General features: G+C 43.6%; 2 protein-coding genes across 10 annotated transcripts in view; one reads left to right on the top strand and one right to left on the bottom strand.

The window, feature by feature from the left end:
- Plx (PTB_TBC1D1_like and TBC domain-containing protein plx) overlaps window positions 1–17,297 on the top strand; it is a 30,388-nt gene extending 13,091 nt beyond the window's left edge. For 2 of the 7 annotated variants that reach the window (XM_076818959.1, XM_076818960.1), the window contains exons 2-11: window positions 10,100–10,246; window positions 10,330–10,512; window positions 10,613–10,918; window positions 10,983–11,187; window positions 11,270–11,386; window positions 11,475–11,691; window positions 11,799–12,116; window positions 12,195–12,481; window positions 12,560–12,721; window positions 12,840–17,297. In XM_076818959.1, the coding sequence (XP_076675074.1) occupies window positions 10,121–10,246; window positions 10,330–10,512; window positions 10,613–10,918; window positions 10,983–11,187; window positions 11,270–11,386; window positions 11,475–11,691; window positions 11,799–12,116; window positions 12,195–12,481; window positions 12,560–12,721; window positions 12,840–14,671 (3,753 nt within the window). In that variant the 5' untranslated portion in view covers window positions 10,100–10,120 and the 3' untranslated portion in view covers window positions 14,672–17,297. Of the gene's footprint in view, window positions 1–498; window positions 1,543–5,709; window positions 5,877–7,993; window positions 8,024–8,170; window positions 8,196–8,845; window positions 9,852–10,099; window positions 10,247–10,329; window positions 10,513–10,612; window positions 10,919–10,982; window positions 11,188–11,269; window positions 11,387–11,474; window positions 11,692–11,798; window positions 12,117–12,194; window positions 12,482–12,559; window positions 12,722–12,839 lie in introns of those variants that run through there. The other 5 variants (XM_076818956.1, XM_076818962.1, XM_076818958.1 and 2 more) reach the window with 5 other exon arrangements.
- Window positions 15,180–21,563, bottom strand: LOC143372606 (U4/U6.U5 tri-snRNP-associated protein 1). 3 transcript variants are annotated; one of them, XM_076818963.1, is made up of 11 exons: window positions 21,230–21,560; window positions 20,431–20,879; window positions 20,225–20,353; window positions 19,737–20,153; window positions 19,527–19,671; window positions 19,173–19,447; window positions 19,011–19,098; window positions 18,714–18,912; window positions 17,633–17,819; window positions 17,399–17,553; window positions 15,180–17,321 (listed from the first exon to the last, which is right to left on the bottom strand). In XM_076818963.1, exons 1-11 carry the CDS (start codon window positions 21,390–21,392, stop codon window positions 17,294–17,296), a joined length of 2,235 nt encoding a protein of 744 aa, XP_076675078.1. In that variant the 5' UTR covers window positions 21,393–21,560; the 3' UTR covers window positions 15,180–17,293. The 3 variants fall into 3 exon arrangements, with proteins under 3 accessions (XP_076675078.1, XP_076675079.1, XP_076675081.1); XM_076818964.1 differs by lacking the exons at window positions 15,180–17,321; window positions 17,399–17,553 and adding an exon at window positions 18,426–18,535 and having other exon boundaries at window positions 17,680–17,819; window positions 21,230–21,563; XM_076818966.1 differs by lacking the exons at window positions 15,180–17,321; window positions 17,399–17,553; window positions 17,633–17,819 and adding an exon at window positions 18,426–18,554 and having other exon boundaries at window positions 21,230–21,561.
- Window positions 21,564–22,105: the final 542 nt, after the last annotated feature.

The following is a 22,105-nucleotide window of genomic DNA, read 5'->3' as shown; positions in this document are numbered from 1 at the left end:
AACACCTTCCTAAAGATATCTACCAACATCATGCATCAATTAAAAATAGAATATCAACAAGCCCAATCACTCTTTCGAAAAAGTACCTGCTCTAAAAAAATTACTTTAATTTACCCTGCGAAATAATTCAGCTGTGATTTAAGACACTACTTGGTGCATTGCCAAAGAAGATAATTACCTATGAAATTTCTAATACCCCGACCCATATAACTGCGATAATAACGGAGCGATAAGGAATTAAAGCGATATGAATAATAGGTAAACAATGAAGCGGTAATCACCATTAGGAGACTGATACATCGATAACGATACAGAATGCCTGGCGACAAAAGTCGCGCGCGGTTCGATACTACTTAGCACTAACCCTTCCACTTCAGTTTGGCGCGCGAATAGTCTGACCAGAACGGCATTAGCTACTTGGAAGCGGGCGACAGCCAATCGAGAGAGAGGATCCATTGGTCTCCTGTGGAGGGGGTCGCTCCACGCGCATTAGTCGATGCTTGCTCGTCGGTCGGTAAAGGTGTTGTTGCGAGCGTTCTACCGCGTCCAGAACGTCTACAATTTCGATCGCAACAAACAGAATAGAATTACCTTAAGCTAGTGCAATATCTACCGATCGAAATCGTCAAGCACCTCGAGTTACGATTCTAGCAACTTAAAGTAGTGTCAAACGAAGATACCCTTCGGGACCACGTTCGTTCGGAAACTTCTACCGCGAGCGACTACAAGTTCCCGCGCCGTTGACTGCGTTATGAAAGCCTTTACGCGTGACTGCCGAGATAGGATCGTCGAATCGGTGAAGAATCGATCGTGACAGATTATAATCTTGCGTATAATCTGCCCAGTGAATCATTGGGACAACACGAGCCGCGTTGCTTTTTTCGCATTTAAGTCTGAAGGGCTACCAGTCGCGTGTTGCACAAGAATCGGGTCAACTATTGCGGGCAGCCTTGAAGGTAGTCCCAAGTTCGGTCAGAAATAAATCATTTTCTGCCCCGGCGTCAAGTCGTCGCTACTTTGCGCGAAATCGCCAGCAATTTCCCCGGCGCACCGAGAGAACGTGTGCGCCTCTGGAGCGCACGGTTCACCGTGGACGAGGAGCGTGCACCCCAGAACGATAAATTCCCCGGCGAGCGCGGGTTAAATACAGCTGACAGCTGGCAGATACAGCGCGCGGGGCGCGGAGGAGTATTACAAAAGTCGTCATTGAGGTGCGTGGATTTTGCCATCGTGCGCCGAGGGCGAACGGACCGAGAGGTGGTGGCGCGCGGCGATTTCCAAGAAAATTCGGCTCCGCCCGGAAGTGTCCGTGAAAACGTGCCAGATCTGAATTCTCGCACGCAGGGCGAGAAGCCCCGCGGGAATCGGCGCCGCTGCAAAGGTCGCGGGCGCGCGCGTTCGATTATATCCAGCCATCGATGGGAGTGAGGGGTGCATCCATCGAAGGACGGAAAAATGATTACCGTGCCGATATCCGCCTCCAGTCCTTACGTGAAGGTTACGTCCTACAGCGATGCAGGCGCTATTGGCGAAAAACCAACTGTGAGTAGATCGAGAATCGAGAGGTGTCTCTCTCGCCTCGGGGCCGTTCCCAACGCGTTTACCGGTATTTCTCTCTCTTTCGGCTGTACGCGAACACGCCAGGGGAGCGCTAGAGGTGGGCTTTGCTAAAACCTTGCGAGGCTTACAGTGGGTTATGAGTCTGAGGGTCGATGGAAATTTAATTCGAACGATTGTAGTCATTGAATTCTCATGGACGGATATTTATGAGGAAGATTATTACACTTCGCGAATAAGACAACTTTCCGATACTTTTCCTGAAAATTGTAAGAGTTAAGCGGAGATCCACCGCGCATCCCCAATCGCGCACGTGAAGCGCGACGGGGTGAAGCTGAAACGAGATAGGGAACACAATTAAGTGTCCCTTTTATTGTCTTTCTCCCGTGTTTTCTCTCTCTCTCTCCATTGTTCCTTCTTACCACCTAAACAATCTACCGTTCTTCGCGCGACGTCCTCACCTATCGTTCGCTCTACTTCCCAAACAACCGTGCCAATGCGATTCACCACTCTCTCGCTTGCTAGCTCCGCCGTTTCTTCTGCGCCAACGCTTCGGACCGAACGTCGCACCGTCCACTACCAACAGATTGATACCTATCAACCACACTCTATTAAGCCCTGTTTCAAACCCAGCGCGAAGTGTGCTCCGTGGAAGATCGGTTCTTTCGCAACCGAGGATTTGCAGCAACAGTTAGTTAATTATCCGATCGCGGCGATATCGATCGCGATCGGCGGTGTTTCGTCACGGATGATTCGCTCTATTGTCCGCGGACCGGCGTTGTTCTTTATTCGTCCTTATCGGCCCGTCGCGGATTATTTGCCTGTTGCGACTGGCCCCGACGCGCGGTCGGGAGAGGAAGTTCGCTGGCCTGGAGGCTGTTTTTCCCTTTTATTTTCGCTTCCGCGGAGGAGAGGAGGCGCAGTTTCGTGGAAGGCGGGGATCTACCGGGAGCTAAATTTACTGCGACGAGCGGGCAGGAATCCCAGCTCTCTGCCAGGCGACCGTTGACTGACCGTGTTCCGATTATTTCGCGAAAAACACCGGGGGCCCCTCGCGCGGTGTTTGTTGGACGCGGCGTTGTTTCCAAGTGCCCGAGAATACCGTTGCATTCTCACCTCTACCTTGCGCGCGGTGAAAGTTACGTAAAGCACGGGACGGCCGGGTCTAAATCGAGTTTCGATGCGCGCGATTATCCCCCGGCCTGTCGAACCGCCGCCGCGCGAAACGAAGATTAATTTCCAACGGATGTTTGACGAAACTAACGGGGAATTGTTTTCGATCCGTGCTTTTCCATTGTAGCAAGCATCGTAGGAGAATTGTTTGTTTGTATTAGTTGGTCTCTTCCTGTTTTCAAGAACCCGGGTTCTGTAGTGGAGGGGAGTATTCGGTGGTTTGTTTCTTCTTATAGTTGGAGAGTATGTATGGAACTATTTTAGGATTATTGGGAATAGGGTAGATACCCCTATTACTGCCACTTCATTTATTTTACTGAATAAAAACATGATGTATAAAAAATAGTGTACAAAACAAATTATCATTAAATTGGGACTGTTTTTTTATATTATTATTAGATATCGTACGCTTTTTATTAACTAAAATAAATACAGTGGCAGTAATAGGGACACTGGCAGTAATTGGGACATCTACCCTAGTAGAAAGTTTGGTTTATAGCGGTAGTAGAAGCTCGATTTTTGCTCGAAATCCAATAAATTAGAACCGAGTTGCGAATGTTTATTGGTGGCAAGTATCTCTATCACTAGCGTGCCCTATATGTCATACTAAACCTGTTTAGTATATTTTCTTCTTTTTTGTTGCAAATGTCTTTCCAGTTCAAGTAGCGTATAAATAACTCGCGCTTCTAGTGGTACTGGACTTGTTTATGAAAATATGTCCCAGAAAAATAGTTTCTCCTTTGAAACGACGGGAAATTTAATGCTCGCGGAAATGTCTCGCGGATGTCACCGTCAATTTTCAAACGATGAAAAATGAACTGTTTCCATTATTGTGACTAGTGTATTTTGCAATGTATTATTACGAGAACATCGTTAGCTCTTTTAAATAATGGGCCCGAGAATCTGGGTAGCGGAAAACCCGACGATTGCGTAATAAACAGGAGTGTAAGTATTATTTATCTTTGTTCCTTGCTCGAAGGTTACATCTTGCAGTTTACTAAGTCCTCACCTTTTCTCATACATCTGCAATTGCAGTGAAATCATTTTTTTACATTCTGCACCTTCGCATCCTGTATCTCCTCGTTCAGTAACACTATATTCCATAATTCCACACTTTCAGAATCCACGTTCCACGCTAATTTTTCACCAGAATATTCCAAACATTTTCAATCTACCAATTAATATCCACATTAAGAGGGGAATCAATCCTATTCTTTGGGCTAAAAACATAGCGGAATTTGGGATTTTTTTTTTAAGAAACCAGCGATTCAATTCATCTGAAATTTGGACCATGTTTTGATGCATCTTTGAAGAAGCTGTAGGTTTTTTTTCATTAATTTTTAACCATAAATATAGTAGTTGTGCATGATCGACCACCACGCCGCGCAAAATTCGTCGTCCGTTGGTGCGCATGATGTTTATCTACCAGGTAATCTGAAACTGCAAAATGAAACGGCGCTTTATTTTATACACATGTAGCTTGAAATTGATGAATCAGCAAGCAACAAAAAAAATTACTGAGCAGTGTGGAGAGTTTCCAAACTGAAAAATCCGAACCATCAAATTTTGCTATCCAATTTTCTTACGTAACAAAAGAAGTACCTGCAGAACTTGGCGGTATTCTGGTTAATCAAATTCAAGCTACGTAAAGTAAAACGTCGTTTAATTTTCCTGTTTCAAATTACCTGAAAGTGTTTTGCGAGGCGTGGCGCATACCTCCCATATTTACTATTAAAAATGAATAAATAAAAACCTGTAACATCTTCAAGGCTGCATAAAAACATGGTCCAAATTTCAGATGAATCAAAACGCTAGCTTCTTAAAAAAAAATTGCTATGTTTTTACCCCATAAAATATTATTCCCCTCTTAAAAGCATCCTTCGTATTTCTACCTTGATTTAATTCGCGAGTGAAGTCCCAGTGGAAACCGATTAACAAATGTTTCGCTTGCGTATCCAGGTACCGTCACGATTTTTTTTTTCGAAATCCCCGATTCTCGTTGGCAAAGTTGTAACATTTCGATCACGTACGGTGCCCGTTGCTTCCGTGATCCACGACGGTTTCTTGGAACCCTCGAAGAGCATCCAGACTAGCGATAGCGAACAATCTGCATATCGGTAGCACGGGCTTCAAATCAATTGTACGTACACGCGTTATCCACCTGGTAGCATGCGCCACGAGCGCAGATCCGGTACCAGGCAGTTGAGGCGCAGTCGTGTTACCAAGATAACAGTTTCAGCGACAATGTGCCGATAATGAGGCGCAACAGTCTCTCGCGCAAAGATCGCATTTCCACCGTCGCATTCCTTCTTGTTTCGGGCTTAATGTTAATGCAGTCACGTAGGACAGATACACACTCCTTCTCTTCCCCTTTATTGCCTTTCCACACGTACGTGTACATATGTAGCATTCTGTGCGTTCCTCGGCTGTAATGCTTCGCAGAGGATGCCCAAAGGTGTGGGGATCTTAAACGCTGGTGGAACAGTGGCTGGCAGATAAAAGGAATGGTTGCTTGCCGAGAAGGCTGCGCGTCCGAGTAATTCATTCGGGGAATGCGATGCTTTTTGAGACTGTGACTGAGAAAAATTTGCTCGCAGGAGCGTTGCTGGCCGGCGAAGCTGGTTGTGCTTGAAATCGTGAGATCGTGATATTTAAATAACACAAGTGAAAGCTCAGGTATTCGTGGAAGGATTAGGAGCGACAAGCTGTCTGCATATAATTAGACCAGCTGGCTGCTGCGTGCGTCTCTAGAAAATCGTCTAGAACGTTTGTACACCGAGCTGACACGATTTAAATAACGACTGGGGATTCTCTGGGTACCACGCGCGACGAATCGCCTATGAGGAAACGGCACGTGGGAATCGTGTGCTTCTTTCTTGTGTCGTTGATAAAGAATTCGCGAGTTCCTTCTCTCGGGAACATTCGCGCAGGCTCGTTAGCGACATCCGCGGAGTATGAATTATTTTAATCCGTAGAAGTATTCGCGGGCAGGCGTCACGCCGTTCCACGAGATTTCAGTGGAAACTGTGTCAGCCAGGATCAAAGACCTTCTAGGCAAGGCGATATCGACACGGTCCAAGTTTTCTTTTTCAGCGCCAGATCAAATCAGACGGCGCAAGAATGCCACCGCTGGTTCAACAATTAAGGTTTCATTATGCTCGACACATGGCTCGCAGAGGAACGTAGTTCTCGCTTCCTTTTTTTTTTCACGCAGAAAGCAGACGAACGAACGCGGACAGGTTTTCTAACCGTACTGTGCTTTTCGCTTTAAATGGCAATCTAGAAGAGTTCTCTGGCATTGATAGGGTTTCTAGTAGCGTATAATATTTATTTTTTAGGGGTCTCCGCACTTTGGCAGTCTAAAAGGAGCGCGATATTTGGGATTTTTTTTAAGAGAAACCCTCAAATTGTATTAATTGACAACTTCATGCCTATATTTGTACATATTTAGGCAACATTTAAAAAAAAAATTAACTTAAAGAAGCGGTACCTAAAACTTTGAACGCGTTTTTCTCAAAACAATGTTTTTCGAATTGGTTAGCATGATACCTAAAAAACCAATCACCCGATTTACTTCAAACTTGGTATATATCTTTAGTAAATGTCCCATTCTCGCTGGTACTAAAACTAAGTCGGGTTTTGCCAAATTAGACTTTTGCGACTTAAAAAAACAGCGAAATTTTTGCAGAAATCGATGTCTGTTTTAGACGCAGCCTGTTTTTTTACTTTTCAGTATTTCTCATTTAATCTAAATAGTTCAGAGGATAGCCACACTAGTACAGATTATACAAAATTTTAAATTTTCTATTTCAGACAACTACAACGGCTGATATGATTTTTGTAAGGCGCTTTATTCGGAGCACTATAACTCCAGATATAACCACTACTTTTGCATACAATTTTTTTTTTATATTCTCTAAAAATTGATAAACAAAGCCACAAAGCTGGAAGTAAATATATTTAATGGTTTTGTTTTAAAAAATTCCCATTTTTCGTCCGTCAAGGTAGGGAGACCCATTAAGGGGCTGTTCCGATCTAGAGCCCCAAACAAATTGGCGATCTTTAGGAATTAATTAAAGGAAAACTGCTATACATAATTTAATGGAACTTTTCGCATTGTATTAAGGATGTCTTAAATTATAGAAATATATTTATTGTTTTCTAATTAATCATTGCAGACGTGGGCGTCGAGTGTGCCTGTAAATTCTGGAATTTTACGAATTTCAAAAAATCCTTTCAAACACGTATTCCTAAAAGGTCAAACATTTGAAAAATGAAGTAAAAAAAATCTATTTTTAGATCGAAACCTCCCCTTAAGCGTCGCGCTTGTGCAACTACCTAAATAATTATTCTACACCTTTTACTCCACTGCGAGAATGAATGGGCCCGTGTCCCTTGTCACGAAAGGCTCCTGACTGTAATTGACACAGTTTCCGTTAAATCCCCGTTCATTAATAATTAATACGTCGTTGCCTGTCTCGAGGCAAATTTACGTAATGATACACTGTGTCTGCCAATGAAACATCCTTATCGCATGGAGAAAGAGACACGAAATAACAACCCCCTCTTCGCCTTCCATCCTTCCTTTTAAACTCCCAGTCACGAAGCGCGCTGTGCTTTTGTCCGGCTCCTAAAAATAATTAACAATGCACGCATCCAGCGAATAATGATTGCACGCGGAGGAAATATTCATAAGCGATACCTCCGTCCCATTTACGCGTCACTGAAAAGTTTCTCTAAAAAAGGATCCACGATCGCCGCTGCCGCCTCGTTTATTCCACCGCGCCGGCCAGCGCTTCATTCAGGAAGGCGCGCGATTTCGCACCTCCGACGAGCCTCGTTAATTGCCGGCCGTGATGCGCGACGGAAAAGCGGACGGAAACGATTTCTCTCCCCGGCTTTGTTTTTTTTCTCACGATCGCCGATCACGCGAGCGTCCTTGGCGCGAGAACGCCGCTTGCGAAACCGCCGCGCTTCCACTTAACGGCCGCCCGATGAAGCGGATCACGGGGGTCGAAGACGCTCTCGATCTAATTCCCCACGTGGAGAGCCGATGGGCACGCGTCACCACGATGATCACGCGTCCACCTTGAATTGCCGTTGATCAATTGCACGCGTGGACGGACGGGAGTGTCAACAAACAGGCCTTCGCGGCGGACAGATGCGAGCGGCCGTCGCGAACCAGAGGAACCTGGCTCCCAGCGCCTTGCGCGGATTTCGCGATTCCCCCGAGTAGTATTTATAGGCCGGGAGAACGACTGGGGGATCGAGGAACGCGATGAGGTGTGAAAAAGTACGTTGTATTTTATTTTGTGGGTTCGCGGAGGAATGTTGCGGAAGTAGACAAGCGAGAGTCGGGGATAATTATTAGTGCGCCAGGGGAGCGAGTATTGACAAGTTAATGATGATTGCGATTGGAGGGAATTAGCTTTGGGGATAGGAGACGCCTGGCGTTCTGTCGCGAGGTAATTTTGTTAATGATTGCAGAGGAATGGTGGCGGAGTGAAAGTTCCTTTAACGCATGGAGGATTATATTTGCCGAGAGAACTGTGAGGTGATCGATTTAGTGGAAGATCGCAGCAAGCTTTGAAGATTCTGTGACCGATATTACCGATTACTTCGCGCGCGGTAATTGAGAGTTATTATGTAATACAACTAAAGAACAGGGGAACACGGTTTGCTATTTAAAGTCAACTCAATGATCATCGTTTTCTATGCCACTGATCTCACATGTATAATTAACCCACAAAAAAACGCCACTCGAGGATGTGTTAATGTACCATTTGATATTCAAACGCAACGCGTGCAAGAATCAATATTCCGAATATTCCACTCCAGGATAAAAAAAAGTGGAGAAGATACTGATCAAGGAAGTGAGCATTCGATTTTCCGAAATTCAGCTTTGAATTGAGAATTGACTCCTCGATTAGTAGTTACACTTCGTCGGAGATGGGCAAAAAATTATTTGAAATACAAATTTCGTACCTACACGAATTTTTATTTGAAATAATTGTTTGCCCATTTTGCCCTTCGTCGGTAACGCACTTCAGTCACAGACGTTCATATTTGTCAAGAGAACGGGAGGTGCCAGCCGGATAATAATAAAAAAAAAAGAAGCTAGTCTGGTAATTGGATAAAGGAAGCCCCGTCGGTTCGCGCGGATCTGCTTTCTGTGTCAGCAACTACCATCGAGATTCTTCGTTGCAGCCGAAGACCTCGCGGTCGCCAAGATGACCAACCATCAAGATAATCTTTTTTTCCATTGATACAAATCGCTTCCTGATCGATCGTAACAGCCCACCTCCGATCTACGTCTCCCCTCTAATTGCTCTTGCGGTGTCGCGGCAATCGAAGCCGCGTACGTGGTTTGCATAATAAATTGTTTGCTCTCCGGCACACGTCAAAAGCATTTACTTGCGCATCGATCGTCCACTTTTTTCCTCGCTTCTTTCAACTCGACGGTTACACAGCCGCTGATAATTTGGTGTCCTGTAATCGTTCGACGAATCTACTGTCGGATGGTAAAAAAGCTGACGCGCCGCACTGAAGATTCTTTGGACGAATATCAATGGAGCTTAACTATCCTTTATTTATCAATCAAGTTCCCAATGACATACCAATCGCGAATCTGCAGTCTCGTTACGAATAGACGGTATAATAGCGAGACTTCTTTACGAGAAGTAAAGCATTATTGTCGGCGAAACTGGGTAAAGAAAAATAAGATCTATGGACTGGCGCCACAGATGGCGACACCTGCTTCGAAGAACTGTTGACAGAAACGGTGCTGAACGGGACGAGCAGTTAGGGATAAGGAATTTAAAAGCAGTTGATTGACAAAAAGGAACGAGGAAGAGACATGTGGATGGGAGGAGAGAAGGGAGAGAACCATGCTGTCGTCGAGTGCTCCCGAAATCGGTTTATTTTGGTCCACGGCCATCGGCCACGTTTGGTGCACGTTTCCTTGCGAAATCGGTTTTGTATATTAATGGTGCCGCTACCAGTCAAGATGCTACATCCTGGATTATTTCTGGGGCGACTCTTTATCCCGAAAATACCGACGATGAATAACTTACACATTACGCTCGCCCATGCGTTCTTCTATAACGACAGGCGTGTATTATGTAAATCCTACAAACTGTTTGGTATAGAATAAGTGAAATCAGAATTTTCCACCCAGTAGATGGTTGTATTCGAAAGAAAAGAAGGAATTAAGTTTAGTCGTGACGGAGCGCAATGACTGCAGTCGCGGAACCGCCGCAAATGCGATTGTTGTTTGTTGTCGCGTGACGAAGATTAATTCGCGGCCCCTAATGCCTTAATGACATTCGCATGTGATTTGCGATTCAATGCTCCTCCGCTTTGCCCGCAGGTTCAGCAATTCCTGAGAGACATGAAGGAACACTCAGCCTCGTCCCGATTCGAAGCCAGGGATGTGCCCCAAAGATCGCAGAGCAGCGCGGCCAGCCTGATGTCCTTAGGCGCCGACATATCTCCAAGTTCTTCCCACTTCTTCGAGGTCACTTTCACTTTCTCCGCCGAGTAGAATCCTCGCGAAGCGGCCGTCCTCTAATAATCGCATTTTCCCCTTTCACTTTTCAGGTGCTTTACGTAGGGAAAATCAAAGTGTCGCATCCAAAGGTGTCGGAGGCCTTTATCGACGACGCGCTGGTAAGGTTTCGCGTTCACGGCCTTGAGAAATCGAGATCATCGGGGAGCAACCTGCTCGCCGAGTATTACCGCCAATCAATTCTAACGTCTTCCAATAACAGAAGAAACAGCACGGTAAGTTGGCCGCTAGGTGGCGTCTAGCGAATTAAGACTCATAACGATCGCTAATGTACCGCGAAGAATGTGAGTTTTGAAAGGAGCGTTGTTACTTAAGGAATCCAGCGCCAGCGAGACAGGAAGCATAGAGAATGTATCAGGAAGCGGGATCATATCGCCGATTAATCCACTCGGGGTGCCGTCGACGCTCACCGGCTCCGTGGAAGCCTTTCCAAAGTCTCAGATCACCAGCCTTGCGGAGCAAAACGAGCACGAGGAGAACCGAGACACCGTGAACAATAATTCGATGCAGGTGCCAGAAGTGATGCGAAACCGGGCCTCGTCCACTGGCAGCGTAATAAACTCGAGGCGAGACTCCATGACTAAGGCAGGGGACGAGCACAATCGCACCATGCTCTTCCAGGTAGGGAATTGATCTATATGATCTAGAAGCTCGCTATGGAAACGATCCGACTGTTGAATTTCAGGTAGGCCGTCATGATCTGAGATTGATCAGCCCAGATAGGAAGCAGGTATTACTTCACAAGCTGCTGAGAGACGTGGCTAGTTGCGTGCAAGGCATCAAGAACCCTGAGCACTTTGGCTTCATTTGCAAGGAGAATAATGTGGAGTGCTTCATCGGTTATGTGTTCAAGTGCCAGTCGGAGTCCGTGGCGGACGACCTTGTTGCTGGTAAAAGAAGCGTCTGCACGCGATTATTTCTCTGCTGGTAATAGAAAAAATACTTGATCGAGTAAATATATTTTTTTTTCAGCCATCTCGCAGGCGTACGTCGGGACCGGCGAGGTTACGAGAAAGGAAAGGTTCTCGGTGTTCTCGTGCGAGCACTGCCCCATGTATTGGTACAACAAGCTGTGCCAGGAAATCGAAGGTAATTTACCGGCTCGCGTTAGTTTATTTTCCAAAGGAAATCGCCCGGTCGACGTATAATGAGCTCGCGTGTCTCCCCGGGGTTCTAGGGCAGAACGACCGAAGGACTCAAAGCATAATCTTCTCGCGGATGGAGCTGTTGCCGGAGGACGAGCAGGAGATCGTCGTCAACAGGTACAAAGGCGCAGAGTCCGCTGGCGACACCGGGACAACTTTGCGCGAGCAGAATCAGTTTTTAATGAGGCTGCTGCGCGCCCATTGCGAGGGGAAACAGGCCAGGCATGTTCACGACACGGCCGAGAACAGGTGAGACTATTTCTCGTAGGGAAACTTTAGCCTTGGCGGGAAGTACCAAGCGCCGCGGCATTTTCTGTATAAATTGGCGATTAAATTTAATACACGGTGTGTTGCAGGAGTGAATTTCTTAATCAGTACTTAAGCGTGGGCGTAGGGAGCACAATATTCATGAAGGCGAAACGCTCGCTCACGAATAGCTTCGATAATCTCATGAAGAGGAAGGGTTCGCGGGACGACCTTGGCCTTGGCTCGCACTTAAAAGACGCGAGCCATCTTAACACTGTGATAAAAAGCGGCAGCCAAAGCCCCGATATTTCACGACAACCGTCTATAGTCGATATCTCGCCCGATGCTAGTAGACCGAGATCGTTGAGGGTTTCACCTGAGCAGCAACTGACTGTGAACACTGGACCAAAGAGTTCTATGATGGACATGTACGTGTGAAGCTTTACATAACGGTGGTATAGAATTAAGAAGAGGGGTACTTCTTACCTTCTACTTTTTCCACGCAGTTTTCTGAAGGTGGGGAACTCACCAAAAATGTCACCAACCGAGACAGATGGGAATAACCCTGTACACGCGAACAGTTCGTGGAGGCAAGCCATATTGAACAGAGTCGTGACTCCCGGCAAGGATCACGAGAAAGACAACGATAAGCCTGGGAATATTAATATTATGAAGGCCCCTCAGGCTATCCCAAAGCGTAGAACGAAACAGGAATTGAGGGACCTTTGGAAGAAAGCCATCAATCAGCAGCTGATATTGATAAGAATGGAAAAGGAGAACGCCAGGCTTAGGGGTAACTTTTCAACACTATCGTGGTAAAAAGGAAAGTGAATGGTACACAGTTGGTATGTTTAACGATTGTTTGTTACAGTGCGCCAGGAGGAAGCCACTGTTAAAAGGATAAAATTGGAGTACGACGAACTCAGCAGTTGCGGCCGTGAATTAATGGAAGTTTGGGATCTTCTCGTTAGCAAAGAGTCGAGGGTCTCCACGAAATGTGATAATCAAATGCTCTTGCACGCCATTAAGCAAGGTAACAAGAAATCAGTAGACCTCGCCTCGATAGGACCTCTTTTGTTCGAGTAATCGTAGGCGGTTTAGATTAAACAAAGGTGATTTGAAATTTGTAACGGCAACTTTGTTCCACGCAGGTGTACCGAAAGGGAAGAGGGGAGATGTGTGGCAATTTTTAGCCGAGCAATTCTGCCTGAAGCAACCGCCCATAGACACTCGCGATTTCCCCAATTACAATACGCCTTACGAGTTACTCCTGAAGCAGCTTACGTCCCAGCAGCACGCGATACTGATTGATCTGGGACGAACGTTCCCGAATCATCCGTATTTCAGTTCAGCCTTAGGGCCCGGACAGCTGGCACTGTTTAATTTGTTGAAAGCTTACTCGCTTCTTGATCACGAAGTCGGTTATTGTCAGGGGCTCAGCTTTGTCGCTGGCGTTCTCTTGTTGCACATGTCGGAGGACCAGGCGTTCTTCCTGCTGCGGCACCTGATGTTCCGAAGGGGCCTAAGGAAACTGTACCTCCCCGACATGGCAGCGTTACAATTGTACCTGTATCAATTATCCAGATTGCTGCACGATAGGTTGCCAGCGATTTATAGTCATTTCGATAAACACGAAGTCTCGCCCACGCTGTACGCCGCGCCGTGGTTACTGACTTTGTTCGCGAGTCAGTTCCCATTGGGGTTCGTAACCAGAGTCTTTGATTTACTTTTCCTGGAGAGCACCGAGGTGCTGTTCCGAGTGTCGATGGCGCTGCTGAAGGAGCATCAGGATCAATTGCTGAGGTGCGACAGCTTCGAAGAGATCATGGAGTATCTCAAGACGCGGGTCCCGGCTGTGGACAAAGAGATCTTGGATCGCGTGATGAAGCGCGTGTTCTATCCAGACCAGGAGATCACGAAGCAGTTGAACGAGTATAGGGTAGAGTACCAAGTGCTGCAGGAAGAGATGATGTCGGTGAAGCCGCAAATCGAGAACTTGGAGAAGATGAAGGTGCTGAACAAGCAGCTGACGCAGGAGGTCGGCCAGCTGAGCGAGCAACTCGAGATCACTATGAGCAATCTACACCGTATGGAAACGACACGGTCGATGCAACAATCGACTCTCCTCAAATTAGAGTCTCAGAACCGCAGTCTAGAGGTAACCGTCGCGACTTTAGGTGCTTTCATTCAGCAGCTGTCCGACACCCGGCCAGATATCGAATTCCCTGGAGATATTCGCAGAATAATCGCGCAGCTAAGTCTCGCGGAGAAGCGCAGGAGCACGACCAGTAGATCTTACCCTATGAAAGTGATCGAGGACAACAATAAATTCGCGATGATAAAGAGCAACTCGACGGGTAGGGAATCTCACAATCTCCTAAAGAACAACGCCACGATAGACCCGCCTTATCCTCTGAAATCGACGCTCAGCCAACCGAATTTGGTCACCAAGCTCGAGAGGGTCTCGTCGTTCTTCTCGAACTCGCACAACCACATACAGAAGCAACGAGCACAACTGGCCGCCCTGAGGAACGAGTACTCCGAGCAGACGATTCGAAACGATGAGAACGACCCGAAGACGGTCAACATAGACATCCAGATCACCGACACGGTCAACTCCCCCGACGAGCAAGTCACGCAGAACGACAAGAACCTGAAGATCCAGCTCGTTGACAATCTGGAGAAGTCGGTCTCGTTGCCGCTGAACGCGAAAGCGAAGCTGAAATCGTCCAAGTCCGCTTACGAGCTGGGATCTGTGAAGAAGGTCCCGACCAGCAAACTGGAGGCCACCACGGACGAGGACGTGTTGAATTTGACCGGCACCATGCACCCTCTAGATACTTGCAGCGACGTGAACTTTAGATACGGTGGAACGACCAAGTTGAAATCGATCAAGCCGGTCAGACTGCCGAGCCCGACTGGCCAAGAGGAGAACGTGAACAAGAACGCTCAGAATCAGAAAGTAGAGACATTGAACAGATAACAATTGCTTATGATGTTCCGCTCGAGGAAGATACCTTGGAAGGTGACCACCTTGAGGAAGGTATATCCGAAAAACTAGTAGTAACTGTACCATTACTATTCGATCGTTCACTACCACGGTTTCATACTATTGCTTAGCTTCTTGTACACACACTTTTGATACGATGATCGATTTTCATTTTTTAACGGGACATTTGATGGTTCAGTGGATCATCGATTGAAACATTGGGGCTCGCACTTCCCTTTTACCGATACTTATACCAAATGATTTTAATACCTTATCGCAGGGTGTTTCGGACATGTAGATATAAACTAATTTCATTAATAGAACTGATTAAAAGAACTACAAAAGTCATGAGAAACGTAAGTCCATTAGTTAACAGTTTCGGGGTATTTAGTCTTTGTAAACCAATGCAGATAGATACAATGAGTTATTCTATATAAAGTTGCTAACTGAAACACGGAATATCTCGCAAAGTATAATGGTTTTGAAAGCCTGATTATAAGGATATGTTTCTTTTTATGAGTTCTATTATTTGATTAAGTTTCTATCTACAGTTCTGAAGCACTCTGCATACTGGAGTGGAAGATTAGAGAGAATGAGAAACAGAGTCAATTTATAATATATATAAAAACTTAACAGATTAATTGATTATCTTAGTACATACATATGAAAAAAAAAGGATTTACGAGAAAGGATTGAAAAGAATCCATGGGTCTAGTATTTACTGAAAATATTTATCTATTTCGCGTAGTTTGCATTAATTCTGACTTGTAGGTGAGAATAGGGAACATTTACACGAATATATATATATATATATATACTTGCCGATGATAAGAAATTTGTTTAACATAACAGTAACACAAAGGATGTTGGATTTGTTTTTTCATTTGCGTAGTGATAGAATTTTGTTAGATAACTGTATAGTATAAAATTTATTGGAAGTTTATCAATTTTACGACAGGCATGGTGTTACTGGTGCGAACTAAATTTCTTAGAGTCCAGCAAACAGAGTCATATCCGTAAGTTAAAATAAATATCAGAGTGTGTAGCAGGTTGTTTAAAAAAATAATAGGAATTCTCTTCGATCTACTTTCTATTGTTAACATATAATTACTCATTATTTTCGTTCGTCAACGAAGATACTATTTTAGCGATTGAACATGACTCAATTCTATTCCTTTGAAAGCCTTTCAGAACTGCTCAAACGTCTTTCTTAAAACTTATAAGTTATTCGCAATTTGAAGTTCACAATTAGATAGTATGCTCCCTCGTCAACAGGAGACACTACTTCTAAATAAATGTTTAAAAATTGAAAAAGAAGGAATTCCTATTACTTTTCGTGAGCCGTTAAGAGAAGTGCCAAACTTTCCAAAAAAGAAGAAAAAAAAGAACAAGAAAAGGGAGATGTAATGAATCGTGAATAGGGAGTAGAGAGCAAGTCTTCTAAACGATTATCAAAAACTGTAACTGTAACTAAATGTGTATAATTCGAGACGCCTATTTATAAAATATAATTTATAGATTTTATTGTGCAACGTGTAAGATTCGTGAGATCAAGTATTAATATTTTTGCACAAAGTGAAGCCTTGTGATATCAGGGATACCTATACTTAATGCCATGCAGCATTCTTTGTACCGACGAATTGTTACCATTTTCTCGATACGAAGTCGCGACACCGATCTACGCAATGTCGGCCGAGAGTAATACAAATTGATAACCGACTACAAGAAAATCTTTCGCTTGATGAGAGAAGAAAGATATTTTCAACTTCACGACACCATTTCATACTAAGCAAAGAATGTTGAGCAAACGTTTATATAGTGACTATTTAGGGACGGTAAAATATTTTGTAGTATTCAAATTTGTATCATCCAAGTAGAGATTTTTACGGATAAAGAGTAGAAGTTAATCGTAAACATTGTGATTGAGGATGCAGAAGTAAAGGGGTAACCCACGTGTTAAACTATAAAGCAGCCTTTACAAACTTGTTACTGTTCAGAGTGTAGATCGTAATTCTTTAACGTGGCTGAAGTAAGGTAGTCGTCGTTTGTCCCCGCCCCACTTAATTTTATTGTGATAGATGTATGTGTATTCCTTTAATGTAAGAGAATATTTTGCATAAGCATAAGAAGATATTATCTATGAAAAGAAGTGACAAAAAATGAATTTGTACTACTTTATATAGACTGAGAAAATTTAGATAATTTTCTCTGGCATACGTACTGAATACTTCATATCTTCAGCTACCATATCCAACTTGTACAGTGTAAATAATATTCGAGCCGTATAAACCTTGGAAATTTACATTAAAATAACTTGAATCGCTGTTAGGAGTATACCGCGACGAAATCCGAGGAGCATAAAACTCTTAAATTGTCAATTAAGGATTTTAGTCTTCCTTTGAGAAGGAAAAGGTAATGGAAAAATCAACATCTTTTATAAACTCACAAATGTTGCTTTATTATCCTGTACTTGAATTAACAAATCAAAAAGAATGTGTATTGTTATTTCTCGACGATCGATAACGTACTGTACTGTCCGAACAATTTACCGATAAGAGATTTTCTCCTGTCTGTATATTATATACAATTCTCATATTAAAGTTAGCATTAAAACCTTTAATGCTTCGACTTTGATATACTAGTCCTGGAAGAAAATCATTCGTGATTAGCACGTGGTAATGATAAGCTGCTACGTAATTTAATTAACATCTGATTCCTTACGTCTGCATTTGCTTGCTGCCACTCAGCACTATGTACGGCGATTGAGTTTCCTTTTGTTTCGCCTGCAATAAATTAAGTGTACCTAGAGGTGTGTCCGTGGAGGACATCCGTTTCATTAGAACTTCTTGTTCCGCTTTCTTCATCCGCTTTTCAACCTACGAGGTTACACAATACTATTAGCCACGTGCCTTGCAGTTTTCAAATGGGAAAAACAATCGTCGTAAAGACACGAACCTTATTCTTTCCCGGACCTTTCCCATGGAACTTGTGCGACAGATATCTGAAAGCTTCTTTAGCACTCAAAACGTGCCCATCGTCGTCGATGTACTCTAATTTCACGTTCGGTTTAAAACCGTCCTTTTCTTTGAATTCCGAGGTTGGACCGTTGAAACGATCTCTTCTGCCAAATTTGTCGTCGTCTCTGAAAAGGGAAAAGCGTGGATGAAGTCGGAACTCGATGAAAGAGATAGGAGGATAAAATAGATACTCTTTTTGGATACAAAAATATATAGCAGCCCATGGAATTCGGTGTTTGAAGAAACTTAAGTCACAGTGGAAATCGATCATATTTGTGAATATATTAATCGGAAAGCAGGCTATTGAGCTCTCAAGATACATTACATTATGCGATTGAATCAACACGAATCTAAACAAGTCATATGCTATCATAAGTAAACCCATATCCGTATAAAACATTCCAAAGTTTTAGTTTACTATAGTTCTCAAAGAATGATGAATTCTTCCTATGAGAAGAATTGACAAATGCACAGAAGATATTAGAAACAAATTGTCGATTACTATTTATACGAAGAATCCTTATTTTAAACCCTTGGTTCGCACCATACTTCGTACGTTGAAACATGCTAGAGTGTAAGAGATGAAGATTATATTTATGATGTATGGTGTTTAACAAGGATTCGTTTATTACTACTCAGAGCGATGTAACTTTAATCCACACTGGACTTGTCTAGAAGTTGGAACGTTCGAATATCGCGCGCGACAATAGAATCGCATAACATAAACATACCTCAATTAACATCCTACTCGCTTCTCAGGCCTTTCACCATCTCCGACAAAGTAGTTAAACTCTCGTTGCGGTAGCAGATCATCCATTTCCCGAGCACCGAAATCCGGGCTCTATTTAAGAGACTGTTAACTAACAGTTTGAAATTCACTAGAGTCTCGTGTCTAACAAGGTTCGTTTCGAATGCATTCGATAGAAGAGTATTTCTTACATCGATTTCACGAGGAGAGCCCGTTGCGAGCGTGTAAGAAAGCATCTTGTATCGAAGCGATAGTTATGTGCCATACATACCCGTAAGTCTTGTCCTCTATCGAGTAATTCTGAGCCTGTAAATGGGCGAAACGCGATGCAGATGGTCGACTACTGTCCTCTTTTTGCAAATAGCCTTTACTCATTGCGAGCTTTAACGCTCCGCCGACGCCATGCCCGAGAGAAGGTTCTGCATCCAGAATCGCGTTTTCCATTGTTACTGGCTCCGACGTGCTTTCGTCTATCGTTAGAATACAGTAGAATTATTAATATTTTAAAGTAAAATTAATTGCGATTTGTGTTTCGTAAGATATATAAAAAAAAAATCGAGAGAGATACCTAGTTGCACTGTATTCCATGCACCACGACCATCGTCTTCTTCCTCGTTTGCAGGCGGTTCCTCTTTCACTCCGTCCATTTCGAAGTCCTACAATTTAAATTACAAAATAGACTTGGAAAGCTTTAGTTCTGTAAAAGAATGATATTGTAACGAGTTGATACCATAAGTTCCTGGCCATTCTCTTCTCTGTTCCCAGCAAGACCATAAGTAGGAATGTCTCCCAAGGTTCTACAAAATTCCGCCGTAGCATTAAGAACAATATTTCCAGCCTGACCGTCGTCCGAACCTGTGGGTTCTTGTTTTATGGTTTCAACGACCTGCTCGATACTAGATAATTGCGACTCCTTCAAGCGCTGCGCTTTCTTCAATGCTAGTTGCAACTCCAATTCCTTGTCGTCTTCTTCAAGTTTCACTCCGCTGAGATCCTCGGTGGGAGCTGGATTCGGGAAAAGATGGTTCATAAAGTTTTAGAACACTATAGTGAACAAGGTCGCGAAATTTAGGGCGCTAAATACCTCCTAAGTCGTCCACATCTAAACCATCATTTTCAACTTTCGCTTCTTCCGGTCGCTTGCTTCTTCTACTTCCAAGATCTCGAAGATAATCGTTATCTTCAGGAATCAGATCGTCTGCTTTCAGTTTCTTCCTGATTTTTCGAATCTGTGAGGTGACAAAGTATTAACAACACTCGTGGAAGTTATTAGAACATTATTTCGAACACTTACCTTCTTCTTTGGTTTCTTAAACTTTGCGAGTTCTTCCTCATTGTAATATTCGCTGGCTAGTTTCGGTTCCGCTAAATGCAATGTCTCTAATCGCTTGTTCGCCAAACGTTGCTTGATGCAATCAAGCTTGGACTGCTTAACTTCTTTCATATTCACTCCTAGCACGAAAGTATCTTTCTTCTCGCCCTCGATCTCTTCGTCATACTTCTCCAAGACAATCTTCTTTGGCATACCATATTCATCGTAATTATCTTCGTCGTATGCGTCGTAACCAGGCTTTTTAGTCTTATTTAAGATATTCCGTTGGTAACGCTCTTCGTCCGTTATATTCACGTTCACGAGTACATCTTCACTCTCGTCTAATACCGCGCGATCTTTTAGTGTTAGGACAACTGTTTTACCTTCTTCGAACTTGTCCTATTAAGTAACATTCGAATAAAACTGTTTAATTTCTACGACTATTAAAACACGTGAATATAAGTACTTACGATCTTGTGCTCCACTTTCAGACCCTTTAAATTCTTCTCGGTATAAGCAGTGTTACGGGCGCTGTGGATTTCTTCTTTAACCAGATTCCCAATTCCGAATTCCTCGTCCAATTGGTCCAACATTTTGGCCTTGAAAAGAAATTAGAATGCTGCATTCTTAATCTGTTGTTAACACAGATATTTAAGTACTCTGGATATATGATTACTCTTTCTTCTGCTTTCTTCTTCTCCTTCTCCATGTGCCTGCTCTTATCAATCCAAGCTCTAGCATCGTCATCCGAATCACAATCGCCTAGATTCTTTACTTTAGCTAGATTAGATTCGATTTGCCTCTTCTGTTTCTGAGTACCAATTCTCTCCTTTAGCTTCTGTGTCTTCAACTTCTCGTTAACATCAGGAGCAGGCTTGTGATAAAACTCTCCCAGATCGTCTTTAATCTTGTTCGGGTCATCCTTGGAGACGCTATCAACCTCCAACGGCTTCAAACCTAGTTTCGCTCGTAACTTATTAGTCTCGTCTATGGACAAGGAGCTCTGCGTTCCGCCGCCCTTGGCCGGCGAGGGACTGCGTTGCTTCGAAATCTCAGGCGGCGGAGGCGTAGACGGATGTGACGATTTAGAGATCTTTGGCGGAGGAGGCGCGTTAACTATTTCGACTGGAATGAAATGGGCGCAGTATTAACTGATATTAAATGCGGTATGTTCATCGTAGAAAATGCTTATGTACCTATGGATAATATAATTATTATTTGCTTCAATTTCCTTCGAATTATTTAACCTTGTACTTCGAGACTCGCTAAGTATGTCTGCCGATGGGACACGGATACAGTTTTGAAACCAGAGAAGAAGAACGAAGCGGAACCCGAAAGCGTAGCTTAACTAACTGCACGCAATAAACAATATTACATTACGCTCGTGGCGCATAAGCAAATTGCAAGGGACGCGCGTTATCGAGAATGGCCATCGTGCAACTAATACTGTAAATAGGAATGAATCAGATAATAACCATCGCTGTCATAATCCTTGCGCTCTTTCCTTCTATGCTTTTTGTGGTGCCTGTGCTTATCCGATTTCTCGCGTTCAGGCGTATAACTCCGTGACCGACTGCGGTGACGCTTCTTCTTAGCGTCCCGGCTCTTCTCGGTTTTGTGCCGTTTATTGGAGCCCATTTTCGATTCTCTGATTCACGCTTCGCGAACAAGACACGCCGTCTTGTCTAAATTCCTCTAAAATGAAAGATATTCTACGATACTGAAACCAGCGACTCGATCCACCATCTTTTCCACGATGCTAGACGATGCGTACTTCAAATTAATAACGATGCTGTCTGAAGAGCACTGCAATTATTACCAACGTAAAGTAAAAACGTAATTTAAAGATGTGTTAAAAATCTTTACTCCACTTCTAGAATCGACGTGTTTCCACGCCCATGCAGCGGGAGAAGTATTAACCCACACGTTCGACGCAGGGACATTAAAATCAATTTTATTTATTTATATTCCAACATTGTATGCCTCGAACAAAAGCTGCAGTTCATTATACAACCTTTTTTCTAACAGTTTGTTCAGTTTATGGGCTCCACTCGGCAGTGAAAGGTGTGAACTAAAATTATACTAAAATCGCCCGTGATTTTCATTAAGGTAGGTTTCCCTATACGTGACAGAACGCAACATCAAGATTTTGAAAGTTGATTTTCTCGAAAATTAAGCGCGATATAAAAAAAAGTTACTCTTTCTTTTCTACTTATAACAAGTAAATAAGTCGAGAAAAAGGAATAAAATTTTTTGATATTGCGCTTCATTTTCGAGAAAATCAAGTTTGAAATTCTTAACGATACGTCCAGTCGCGTATAGGGAAACCTATTCTAATGAAAATCACGGGC

Source organism: Andrena cerasifolii, chromosome 8 (assembly GCF_050908995.1).
Source record: "Andrena cerasifolii isolate SP2316 chromosome 8, iyAndCera1_principal, whole genome shotgun sequence".
Taxonomy (NCBI): Eukaryota; Metazoa; Arthropoda; class Insecta; order Hymenoptera; family Andrenidae; genus Andrena; species Andrena cerasifolii.
The sequence above is the reverse complement of the archived record's forward strand: the minus strand, read 5'-3'. Positions and strand labels throughout refer to the sequence as shown.

Bases quoted from the DNA above. Each gene is read 5' to 3' on its own strand.
- LOC143372606 (XM_076818963.1), bottom strand. From the start codon at position 21,392: ATGGGCTCCAATAAACGGCACAAAACCGAGAAGAGCCGGGACGCTAAG. The intron at 20,880-21,229 runs GTTATTATCTGA...ATTTCATTCCAG, and splicing joins CAAGGATTATGACAGCGATG to TCGAAATAGTTAACGCGCCT. The intron at 19,672-19,736 runs GTAAGTGTTCGA...GTCACCTCACAG, and splicing joins TTAAGAAACCAAAGAAGAAG to ATTCGAAAAATCAGGAAGAA.